At 65.6% G+C, this 12165-nt stretch overlaps 1 protein-coding gene across 2 annotated transcripts in view; it reads right to left on the minus strand.

The window, feature by feature from the left end:
* Positions 1–6526: 6526 nt before the first annotated feature.
* NOTCH1 (notch receptor 1) overlaps positions 6527–12165 on the minus strand; it is a 29171-nt gene continuing 23532 nt past the window's right edge. For both annotated transcript variants that reach the window (XM_041004303.1, XM_041004302.1), the window contains 6 exons: positions 12029–12116; positions 11774–11939; positions 10727–11022; positions 9774–9921; positions 9584–9681; positions 6527–9040 (listed from right to left, as the gene is read on the minus strand). In XM_041004303.1, coding sequence (XP_040860237.1) covers positions 7583–9040; positions 9584–9681; positions 9774–9921; positions 10727–11022; positions 11774–11939; positions 12029–12116 — 2254 coding nt within the window. In that variant the 3' untranslated portion in view covers positions 6527–7582. The remainder of the gene's footprint in view (positions 9041–9583; positions 9682–9773; positions 9922–10726; positions 11023–11773; positions 11940–12028; positions 12117–12165) is intronic.

Consider the following 12165-nt stretch of genomic DNA (forward strand, 5'->3'; position numbering starts at 1 on the left):
ATCGGGCCACTCCCCTGCGCACCTGCCCCGGGACGGCCCAGCGGCCGCGTAGACCTACCCTGGACGGCCCGGAGTCCGCGTGGACCTGCCCTGGACGGCCCGGCGGCCGCGTGGACCTGCCCGGGACGGCCCGGCGGCCGCGTGGACCTGCCCGGGACGGCCCGGCGGGAGGCAGGCGCGGACGCAGCCCCAGGTGGGGCCGGCGACGTGGCGCTGCGGCCGCTCTGCTAACATTCGCCCGACCTGTTGGAGGGCACGTGGTAGGACGTGGCCTCGGCCACCCCCCTGCACACACGGGCCTTTGACCCAGGTTCCTGGATCCTGTTCCTGTGCGCCAGGGAGGGGAGGCGAGGCGAAGCCAGCCAGCCACTGCAGAGACCAGCCCGGCCCTGGGCCATGGGGCAGCCGTTACCTCCACAGCTGCGCCTTCATCCTCAGACCTGCTCGTTGCCCGCTGTGGGGCGGGGGGTGCACCTGGGTCCTGGTCCTGGAGTTGCGTGGCGGCCAGCCCTTCCCCTGGGTGCTGCGTGCGCTCTGCCAGCCCCCTCAGCCTCCCTGAGCACCTGGGCCCCATCTCACAGGGACCATGGGCACAGCCTGGGGCTCCCAGGACGTGCGGGGTGACACTGGGCGGTGGTGCCTGCCCTGCCCAGCCCACAGCGTCCGCCAGTCTCTGCCAAGTCCCTCTGGCTCTTCCTGGGAGGCAGGGTACAGGTGGAGCTCCCCCCAGGTGGGCGAGAAGGGGTCTGAGGTCCCTCTGCCATGCCACACACAGCACATGGGCCACGCCATGGCATCGGCTGGGCACTCAGCATGTGGTGATCCCTCCAAAAAACATGCTGGGTCACAGACTGCGAGGTGGCCCCTCTGAGTTTTTTCTTTATGGTACATTAACTAAAGTGACACTACAGGGGCGTACTGGATTGGCTGCTGGCTTCTGCTTGTCCGGCATAGGAAAAGCGGTGTGGCTGACACTCTGAGGGACCCCACTTGGCATCCCCAGCCCGGGACTCCCAGAGCCAGGCAAGGGGCAGCAGAGGCCACCCCGCCCCACCCCGGGAGGCAGGCTGCTTCCCAACCCTGCAGCTGTGAGCGCTCCTCCAAGGCAGGACCCTGCCGTCCGGCCTCCACCCCACGCTCCCCACCACCGTGGGGCGGAACAGCCATTGCACAGCCTGCGTCCATGGTCTGTAGGGCAGGCCAGCTCAGGGTCTGCACCGGCTTCAGCCCAGGCCAGCTCGGGGCCTGGGTGCCACTGTGGAGGTGAGGGCCAGGTGGTTGGAGCAAGGCTGCCCAACTTGTTTGCAGCTCTGCCACCTTCTTGGAACTGGAGACCCCTGGCCATCACCCAGTTGGGCATCCTGGGCCAGCTCTTCCGAGCCTCTGCTCCTTGCCTGTACCAGCCCACCCAGTCCCAGATGAAGCACTGGACACAGGAAGTGAGCCCTGGGATGAGGCAGGTGTCCACACGAGGACACAGGAAAGCTGCCCTGGGACTTTATCAGCCCCATGACCCTGGGCAGGTCTGCTTGCCACGTACGGCTGGGGCCAGGCCTGGAGTAGGACAGCCCGAGGGGGACGCGTGGGGGGCGACCCACCTGGGCCTTGTGGACAGGACCTCTGCATGAGGGGCCAGCGGGCAAGGTGGGTGGGGTCCATTTGGCCTCCCGGAGGCTCTCTCTCCGCGGACGTCAAGGAGAGACAGCCCCTGTGGCAGCCAGGATGGGTGGAGGGGCCCGGCCTGGGACAACCCTCGGGGGTGGGAACAAGCCCTGTTGCTGCAGTTTGGCACACGTCAGCAGCACACGTGTGTGCAGTGGACAAGTGTGACCTGTCAGAAGTTTGACAGATAGGATGGGGTGAACTGGGAACAGCAGATGGCCAATGGCACGGGGCCCTGGGGCAGCCGGTAAGGGCCCCAGGGTGTGGGTTGCCAGGTGCCTAACAGCTCTGGGCCTCACAGGCACCCTCCGGACACAGACAGCACCCTCATCAGAGCTGCCTCGAGGTCAGTTACACAGGTGGACTGAAGCCCCCCTGCCCAGCAACCCTCTCCTGGCACCTGCCGGCTGACACAGCAGTAATGGGGTCCTGCCAGCAGAGGGAGGCAGAGTACCATCTCCTGGTCACCGGGGTGGGCGCCGAGGAGCCGGGGCCTGGTCAGCCAGGGTGGGCGCCAAGGAGCCGGGGCCTGGTCAGCCTGGGTGGGCGCCGAGGAGCCAGGGCCTGGTCAGCCGGGGTGGGCGCCGAGGAGCCGGGGCCTGGTCAGCCGGGGTGGGCGCCGAGGAGCCGGGGAGGCTGAGCGCCTGGAACACAGGTCACCCCAGCCCGCAGCACCTGCTCTCCAGTCCCCCAGCTCCAGCTCTGGACTCCCTGTGGGGGCTCTGCACTTGCTCTGGCTCAGCCCATGTGGTCACCCTGCTGCCGGCAGGGCACCTGGCCAGAGAGCACCGCACTGCAGGTAGAGATGGGAGCTATGAAGAAGCGACACCCCTGGGGTTGAGGCATAGTGAATGCCAGGCCAGGCCCCGGCTGCTCCACTTCCCATGCAGCTCCCTGCTGATGCCCCTGGGAAAGCAGTGGAGGACGCCCAATGCTTGAGTCCCTGCACGCACGTGGGACTCCCAGCTTTGGACCGGCCCAGCCCCAGATGTTACGGTCATTTGGGCAATGAAGAGGATTGAAGATTTCTCTCTCTCACTCTGCCTTCCAGATGAGTCAATAAATCTTTAAAACGAGACAGCCCTGATGGTGCAGCTGCCCGCTCTGGCGGGGCTACTCCTGTCCATAAGTGACAGAGCAGAGGCAGAACATGCAGGCACCGTCCCCCCATGGCGGGCAGGCAGCACCTTGCACCCCGGGTCCCTGTGCATGGTGCTGAGGCACCTGCAGTTACAGCCTGTGTCCCCCCCGTGGCAGGAGCAGTGTCCACGGCAGAGGCTGCACCTGGGCACCAGGGACACCAGTGAATGACAGTGACGGCCACAGTGGGAGTCCTGGCCACAGGTCAGGCCACACCCACCAGTGGGGGACTCTGAGCGGCTTCCGCCCACCAGTGGGGGCCCCTGAGCCACGTCCGTCCATCCGGTGGGGGCCCTGAGCCGCGTCCGTCCATCGGGTGGGGGACCTGAGCAGTGTCCATCCATCCAGCAGGGACCTGAGCGGCGTCCGTCCATGCAGCGGGGGCCTCCCGAGCGTTGTTGTCTGCCTGGCAGGGCCTCAAGCAGTGTCCGTCCACACAAGGCATTCAGACCTCCCATCAGAACTGTGGGAACAAGTGGGGCCACTTGGGCCATCATGAAAGACTTTTCAAGGACCTGGCGCGGTGGCCTAGCGGCTAAAATCCTCATCTTGAACGCGCTAGGATCCCATATGGGCGCCGGTTCTAATCCCAGCAGCCCTACTTCCCATCCAGCTCCCTGCCTGTGGCCTGGGAAAGCAGTTGAGGACGGCCCACAGCCTTGGGACCTGCACCCATGTGGGAGACTCAACAGAAGCTGCTGTCTCCTGGCTTCAGATCAGCTCAGCTCCAGCCGTTACAGCCACTTGGGGAGTGAACCATTGGATGGAAGATCTTCCTCTCTGTCTCTCCTCCTATTTGTATATCTGACTTTGCAATTAAATCTTTTAAAAAGAAATACTTTTAAAAACAGTTTTTAAACAGATTATATATATATATTTTGAAAAGCAGTCTTGCAGACAAGGAAAGACAGATCTTCCATCTGCTGGTTCACTCCTCACGTGGCCACCATGACCAGAGCTGAGCTGATCTGAAGCCAGGAGCCAGCAGCTTCATCCGGGTCTCCCTGGTAGGTGCAGGGTCCTAGGCACTTGGATTCTTTCCCAGGGTATGAGCAGGGAGCTGCATGGGAAGCAGAGGGGTGCCAGCACAGCCTGCAGGATGCAGCATTCCACAGGGGGGGTCTGTCCTGGCCCCCGGGGGTCCCCCTGACTTCACGGCCGGTGCCAGGGGAGGGGGCAGTGACACGAGGTGCGCTGACTTGGCTGTGGCTGCTCTGGCTCAGACCCGGGCGGGGGTCCTGTGTCCCAAGCATCAAGAGTAAGGACGTGCTGCCAGCTCCGAGTTGGCAGACACGCAAGCAGGAAGGCCCCGTGTGACCTGGGGTGGCTGCAGCCCTGGGCTTAAATGGCAGGAACGGGCTGGCCTCTAGGACACTGCCCGCCTAAGGCCTTGGTATCAAAGGGCGCCTGTCCTGGGAGGCCCCTTTTCCTGGCCTGGCACTCACCGTCCTCCCCTCATGGCAAAGCTCCATGCACCCCGTGTGCGAGTCCTCCTTGCACGCCCCGGGTGGGAGTCCTCCCCTCATTCAAAGCTCCACGCACCCCGGGTGGGAGTCCTCCCACACAGCGAGGCCCCGCAAGCCCTGGGTGGGAGTCTGTTTTCCTTAATGACCCAGTGGAAGTCCCAGGCCAGTCCTGTGCAGGGCTGAGTCTGGGTCCTGCGGAAGGCCACAGCTGCAGCGTGCAGGGGGAGTGCCGGCGGGGCCGGGGTGGGGAATGCCCTGCAGCGAGGGGCCTCACGTCTCCCCTGAGGATGCTGTCCAGGCCTGGAGGACCACAGCCAACAGCCCAGCTGGGGACGGGGAGGGGAGCAACCGCGGCCAGGGACCTGCTGGTCATGCCCCACAGCCACGGGGCCTGCGTGGGCCAGGCCGAGCGGGGAACCCTGAACTCCGTCCAGAAGCTCCTGCTGGGGGCAGGGACGCAGCTGACCAGCTTCTGGAACTGTCTCTACTCCTCCACCCCCTCGCGGACACAGCCCTGATCAGTTAACTGCCTCAAATGAACCATCTTTTTTAAGAAATATGACTTGTTTATTTGAGAGGCAATGACAAACGGCCGCGGCAACGGCAACCGCGCCAGGCTGAAGCCAGGAGCCTGCAGCCCCACCCAGCTCCCCACGGGCGTGAAGGAATCCGTCCTCCACTGCCCTCCCGGGCCCCAAGCAGGGAGCTGGACGGGATGTGGAGCAGCCAGTGCTGACGCTGGCCACCCATGTCATAGGTGGTGGCTTGACAGGCCCCCCAGTCAGCCATCTTGCACGCACCCAGTGGCTTGAGTGCCATGGCACCGGGCAATGTGCATCTACGGTACAGTTCCAGAACACACCCCCCCCGTCCTGTCCACAGCAGGGCCCCTCCCCCTTTGCAGCCGCTGCCCACTGCTGGCCCAGCCCTGGGGCCCGCCACTGTGGCAGCTGCCCTGATGGAGAAGGGCTTCCGGGACCCAGGCACGCCCTGGGGGTGTCGTCTTCCTTGGCTCGGCTGGCTTGTGGGGTCAGACCTGCCCAGCAAACAGACCCTACAGGACTCACAGCTGCACAGGCGCTACCGAGGGCCTCCGAGTCCCAAGCCCTGCTCGGACACTCGGTGCCGGACAGCGGGCAGGTAGGCACAAGACCCAAGTGTCGGGGCGGCGCTGTGGTGCAGCAGGCTAAACTGCCACCTGTAACACTACCATCCCATATGGACGCTGGTTCGAGTCCCAGCTGCCCCACTTCCCATCCAGCTCCCCTTTAACACACCCAGTGCTGGACCCCGCACTCACTGGGAGACCCATGTGGAGTTTCTGGTTTCAGCCTGGCCCTGGTCATTGTGCCCGTCTGGATAGTGAACCTGCAAAGGGAGGCCTCTCTCCTCTAACTCTTGTCTTTCCAACAAGTGGATCTGATAAATGGCCAGGAGTCCCTGGGGGCACAGTAGGGGACCTGTCACTCAAGCCTGCAGGCCTCTGGCCTCGTACGGGGTGGGGGTGGGACCAGCTGCTTCCCGGCTCAGATTCCAAAGCTGGTCCCATCCAGAAGGGCCCCAGTGGCACTCAATGTTTGCCAAATGGCCCAGCCAAGACAGGCAAGGCAGGCTGGGGCCCTGCCGACCCGCCCAGCAGCTGCTGGACAAATGGCTTTCACTGCCTGACCCAGGAGTAGGCCTTAAGGCAGCCGGGATTCCTGGGCCCCAGTCCAGCCAGGCCACTGTCGCGATGCCAGGGAGGACCACCCTCACCCGTTCTGGGCCAGGGCAGGCTGGAGATATGGCTCTTCAAAGGGGGACACCCCAGGCGCTCTGGTCATCTGTGGAAACCCCAACCTGGCCCGGGGGCCGGAGCTGGCCGGGGACTGCTCTTCGCCGGCTGCGCTGGGCTTCCACAGAAGCTTCCGGACTATGCCATGCCACATGCTTCCTCAGCCCTCCCTCTGCGACCACCTTCCAGGGCTCACTACATTCGGGGGCCCTCTGGGGAGGAGCCCCTTGCCCCTTGCCGAGAGGGCTGGGAGAACCCCGAGTGCAGGACCCCCCCAGATGCAACAGTCCCCTGGTCAGCAGAGCTACACTGCGCTGCTGAAGTGGACACAACTCTGGGTTCCTGTGGGGCGGCCACTCCACCATTCTCCTGCCAGAGACCCCAAGGGCCAAGGCTGCTCAGCTGCCTCACAGCACGACGCCCTCCCCTCCCCCCCAGCCCCTCGAGAAGGGAGCCAAGGCCAGCGCCAAGGTGAGCACAGCTGCCCGATCCTCAGTATCGTTTTTATTGCAAATCAGTTAACAAAAAGATGGAAAAAATACATCATCTTCAGCATCTACAGTTTTGCATGTAGACCACTTAAAAAAAAAAAGCTTCCTTTGTCTGTAAACTACACTCTATTTTATAAAACAGCGACAGTGCCCTGGACCACGCCCCCAGGGACAGCACCGCGGTGCCCTCACAGTGGCCGCCGGGGCCGCACGCGGGGAGGACCGCACGCGGGGAGGACCGCACGCGGGGAGGACCGCGTCACTCAGATTTCTTAAACAAAATCCACCTTGAACATCTACTGACACTTGCTCTGCCACAAGCCGATACTGGACACGTCTCCCACGCCCTCCCAGGCCAGCCCACCACGGGGCTGCCCGGGGCCCTGGCCGGCGGTGTGCCCGAGCTGTCCCCGGGCACCAACAGCCACGGCCTCAGCTAGCAAGGAGCGGGCAGGTGAGCCCAGATCACCGGGGCCCAGCGCCATCCTGGGCTCAGAGTAACAACTCCCCACGGGGGTCCTGGCACGCCCCACAGTCCACTTCCGCCCTCCACGTGTCTGAGGACGGCTGCGGCTGGCCCTCGGGCCACTCAACACACACCTGGTGCAGAGGCAGGCAGGGCGGGGTGGGCGGCCCTCGCACGCGTGGGCCGGGCTCCAGCGTCTCCCCAACGTTCCTTTTAGGATTTTGACAATTACAAAAAAAAAAAAAAAAAAAAGAAAGAAAAAACAGAGCTCAATAAATAAGTGGCATTTACGGATGGCGAGTGTGTCCGGTCCCCCAAGGGGGAAGCGCAGCTCTGACTGCCGCCTGCTCCCTTCCACCAGGGAGCAGTTTTTGCTTGGAGCTGCAGGAGACAGAACATAAACAGGCAATGTTCCTGTGTAAAGTAAGAGTGCATAAATAAATACTAAAAAAAAAAGTTGAAATCCCCGTCCTCAGATTTTGTATTACAAAATTGCTTTTGTTCCAAAAAGAAGACTCCTTTGGTCGGCCCCGGGCCACGCCCGGCGAGCCCGCTGGTGCGTCCGCTGGGGCACGCACGGCCGTCACTTGAAGGCGTCAGGGATGTGGGCGAGCGGGGGCTGCATGCTGGTGGGCGGGCTGGACACGCCCTCGGACCAGTCGGAGATGTTGGAGTGCGGCGAGGAGCTGGACCACTGGTCAGGGGACTCGGGGGACGGTGTGAGGAACGGGTGCTCGGGCACCTGCAGCTGGTGGCTGGGCGTGTTGTCCACGGGCGACGAGGAGCAACTGTGCTGGGAGGGCGGCGTGAGGAACTGTGCCGTGGTCATGGGCGGGGCCAGCGAGGACGGGAGCGAGGTGGGCAGCGCCTGGCCCTCCGGGGACAGAATGGTATGCACCGGCAGGCTGCTGGGGCCCAGTGGCTGAGCGTCCGCCTGGCTCTGCTCGCTGCCCAGGAAGCTCCGGCCCAGGTGGCTGGAGGCCGCTGAGCCCACGCCGAGGTGCGCCTGCGGTGCCGTCTGCAGGCCCTGTGGCGGCTGCAGCTGTAAGTTCTGCGGTGCAACCTGCTGTGTTGGCACCAGGGGAGGCTGGGCAGCCAGCCGCGCGGAGGGCAGGGCCTGGTAGCTCACCATCTGGGACAGGGTGTTGGCAGACACACCGCTGTGCAACGGGCCCATCATGCCGTGCTGCAGGGTCGGCGCCTGCGTGCTCAAGCCCCCGGCGGCCGTGCTGCCATGCAGAGGGCTGTACTGGTTCGGTACCATGCCGTTCTGCAGCCGGGAGAGCCACTCGCACTGGCCGTTCAGGCCGGCCGCCCCACCCACCGCGAAATTCACGGCCCCTCCCACGCCGCTGGCACCCAGCACCGTGCCACTGCCGGAGGCCACCGGCAGGTGGGACAGGCGCGGAGGGCCGGGCTCGAAGGGCAGCCGGCCACCGCCGCCACCCAGCGCCGCCATCTCTGGCTTGGTGGCCACGCTCAGGTGGCTAAGGCCCAGGTGGGTGTCAGGCATGCCGGGCAGGTGGCTGAGAGGCACGGATGGGGACTGCCGGAATGGTGAGGGCAGCAGAGGCGGTGAGGCCACGTCGGACAGGTAGCCGTGGGGTGACTCCAGGGAGTCCACGGGCGACAGCATGCTGGAGGTGTCCAGCAGGCAGCCCTTGCCGTCCTGCGACTTCTTCCGCCGTGCCTTGAGGTCCTTGGGGTCTTTGCCGCTGCAGGCCAAGCCTTTGCTGCTGGGTTTACGGGCCTTCTTGCCCGGCACGGCCGGCTTGAGGTTGCCCAGGTAGCCGCCAGGCGAGCAGAGCGGGGGAGACAGGGTGGGCGTGCCGCCCAGGGCAGGGCCATGCAGCGGGGGGCTTCGCATCAGGTTGTACTCGTCCAGCAGCCGCACGATGTCATGGTGCATGCGTTCCTGGGCGATGTCACGCGGCAGGCGGTCCATGTGGTCCGTGATGTCCCGGTTGGCGAAGTGGTCCAGGAGCACCTTGGCCGTCTCGTAGCTGCCCTCGCGGGCGGCCAGGAACAGGGGCGTCTCCTCCTGGGGGTGCAGGCATGGGCAGGGGTGAGGAGTGCGAAGGCCCAGCTGGATGCTACCCTGACACCTTAAGCCTTTCCCCCTGGGGCCTGTGGTTAACCGGAACTCCACCCCCAGCTAGATCCAAAGTCGCCAGGATACGGCACAACTCCGGCCAGTCTCAGGGCCACCAGGTGGCCCTGGCGATTCAGCCCTGGGTCTCGCCCATCGCTCGGTGGACCAGCCGCTGTGTGGATGCACGAGGCTCTGTGGCCATCAGGGAGCGTCAGGAGGGTCTCCCCATAGGGACAGGGCCTCCCTCGGTCTGCCATGGACCGGGAGCAGGTGGAGCAGCACAGAAGACCAGCACAGACAGAAGGGGCCGGCTCGGCCCGGCAGACGGCCCCCCGCCTGGTGGGGCGGAGGTGGCAGGTGGGCAGTGAGAGAGGGACCACTCACACTTGGGGACCCCCAGTACCCTGAGTCCTCAGCCTTCCGGCTACTGCCAGCCGCAGGCAGGGCCACACAGCTGACCGGCCGCCCCGCGCCCAGCTAGCGCCCGGGCACCTTGTGGTTCTGCATGTCCTTGTTGGCGCCGTTCTTGAGCAGGACGATGGCGGCGTCCACATTGTTCACAGCAGCTGCCCAGTGTAGCGCCGACTTGCCTGGAGCGGTGACAGAGGGCGGGTTGTGCGGCAGCCCTGGCCTGGCTTCCCTGCTTCCACCCAGGCCCCGGCGGGACGGGTGCCACGCTTACCCAGGTCGTCCACGGCGTTGACGTCGGCGTGTGAGTTGATGAGGTCCTCCAGCATGCCTTCCACGGCCAGGCGGGCGGCCAGGATCAGCGGCGTGGTGCCGTCATGCATGCGTGCGTCCAGGTCTGTGGCTCGGTTACGGATCAGGATCTAGGCGGGCGGGGAGGAGTCAGGCCGGGGTCGGCTATAGACCACGCCCCTCCTGAGATCCGCACGGCTACAGGAAGGGAGCCCTTGGCGATGCGGCTGCATCAGGACCACATGTGGCCCTGCTGTACCCCAGCTCATGGTGCCACGGCAGAGTGGGCAAGCTCCAGGTGTCCTGAGGGTCAGACGGTGGCCCTCTGCCAGGAGGTGGTCGGTGCAAGCCGAGTGAGTCACGCCACCGGCTGCTGCCACCCGCGCCCTGGAGCCACCCAACCACCCAGAGAGCTCCTCCTGTGCAATCCCCCTGGCTGGCCGCGGGCCTTGTCTGTTCCTGGAATGCCAGCTCGTCATGCTACACATGGCAGGCTTTGTGCAGGAGCACCCTGGCTTCTGATCCTGCTGCCCCCGCTCCGGGGCTGCAGGCTTCCCAACCGGCTGCTGGCAGCATACAAAGCCCGTGCGTGCAAGGATGTGTACCTGAGACCCAGGCCTCCAAATCCCCACTCAATCCCCCTTCCCAGGGGCTCCCCGGCGAGGCTGTTGCAGGGCCACGGGGCCAAATCTGGCGCAGACGCTGCCTTCTGGCAGCCACAGGCCGTACTGCCGGCAGGACCCTCCAGGGGCTGCAGCAGGGCCACGGAGGAGCCCAGAGCCTGCCTTGGGTGGGGCCCTGTGAGAGCCCCTTCCAGCCAGCCTGGCCAAGAGGACAACGGAGAGGGCTGGGAGCCTTCCCTGGAACCTCTCTCGGAGGACAAAGCAGGAGGCAGCTGGCCCCAGCCGAGCCAGAGCCACGGAAGGCAGCACCCACCTGGAAGACGCCCTGAGCGTCCGCAGACACGGCCGCGTGCAGCGGGGTGCGCCCGGTGTTGTCCTGGATGTTGGCGTCGGCGCTGGCCTCCAGCAGGCGCTTGGCGGCGTCGGAGCGCGAGTAGCGGGCGGCCAGGTGCAGCGCCGTCTCACCGGTGCGGTCAGTCTGGTTGTGCAGGCTGGCGCCCTGGTAGATGAAGTCCGAGATGACGGCAGGTGCGTCTTCCTCGTCCTCACTGTTGCCCGTCTCCAGGCCGCCTCCGCTGCAGGAGGCGATCATGAGCGGGGTGAAGCCATCTGCAGCAAGGACAGACGGGCAGCTCAGAGTTGGCGGCCCGGATGGGCAGCAAGGACAGACAGGCAGCTCAGAGCGGGCGGCCCGGCCGGGCACCAGGCAGCAAGGACAGACAGGCAGCTCAGAGCGGGCGGCCTGGCCAGGCACCGGGCAGCAAGGACAGACGGGCAGCTCGGAGCGGGCGGCCCAGACGGGCACTGGGCAGCAAGGACAGATGGGCAGCTCAGAGCGGGCGGCCCGGCCAGGCACAGGGCAGCAAGGACAGACGGGCAGCTTGGAGTGGGCAGCCCGGACGGGCAGCTCAGAGTGGGTGGCCCGGACGGGCTCTGGGCAGCAAGGACAGAGGGGAGCTCAGAGCGGGCGGCCCAGACGGGCAGCTCAGAGCGGGCGGCCCGGCCAGGCACCGGGCAGCAAGGACAGACGGGGCAGTTTGCAGCGGGAGGCCCGGCCAGGCTCCGGAAGCAGGCGGGCCAGTCCTGGGAGACAGGAGTGGCTGTGTGGATCCCACGTCCCACGCATATGCACACACACGCCTCGCTCCAAAGCCCGCACGTCAGAGCTACCAACTCCACGTGGGCAACAGAGACACTGCTGGCTCCTTCCCAGCTTGCCCCGGGCCCCAGGCTCGGCTGGAACACAGCAGCTTGGTGTCTCCCAAGGCAGCCTGGGCATGCAGGGGCGGAGGAACTCAGCAACCTGACTGCGGAACGGCACTGGACGGGCCGGGCAGGTCCAGGTGCCGGCTGCTCTTACCAGGCCCACGCACGTTCACGTCCATGCAGTCGGCGTCCACCTCGCCCTGGGGCGGCGTGGGGGCCATGGCCGACACACGCAGGTCGGCAGCGTCCAGGTGCTGCTGCGTCCACTGCCGGTGGTCCGTCTGGTCATCCAGCTCGGGGACAACCACGGGCTCCTCGAACTGCAGGAGAGGCAGAAGGGCAGGAGCCCGTCAGGCGGGGCTCTCGGTGAGACGCCCCCCCGGGGCAGGCCGGCTGCCACGGGACTCACCCGGAACTTCTTGGTCTCCAGGTCCTCGTCGCCCCACTCGTTCTGGTTGTCGTCCATGAGGGCCCCGTCCGAGGCATTCTTCAGGGGCCTGCGGGCAAGGACGCGGGACTGAGCTGGGCGCCGACCCCCAGGCAGCC

Source organism: Ochotona curzoniae, unplaced genomic scaffold (genome assembly GCF_017591425.1).
Source record: "Ochotona curzoniae isolate NIBS_2020 unplaced genomic scaffold, NIBS_Ocur_1.0 scaffold_3208, whole genome shotgun sequence".
In the NCBI taxonomy this organism is placed as follows: Eukaryota; Metazoa; Chordata; class Mammalia; order Lagomorpha; family Ochotonidae; genus Ochotona; species Ochotona curzoniae.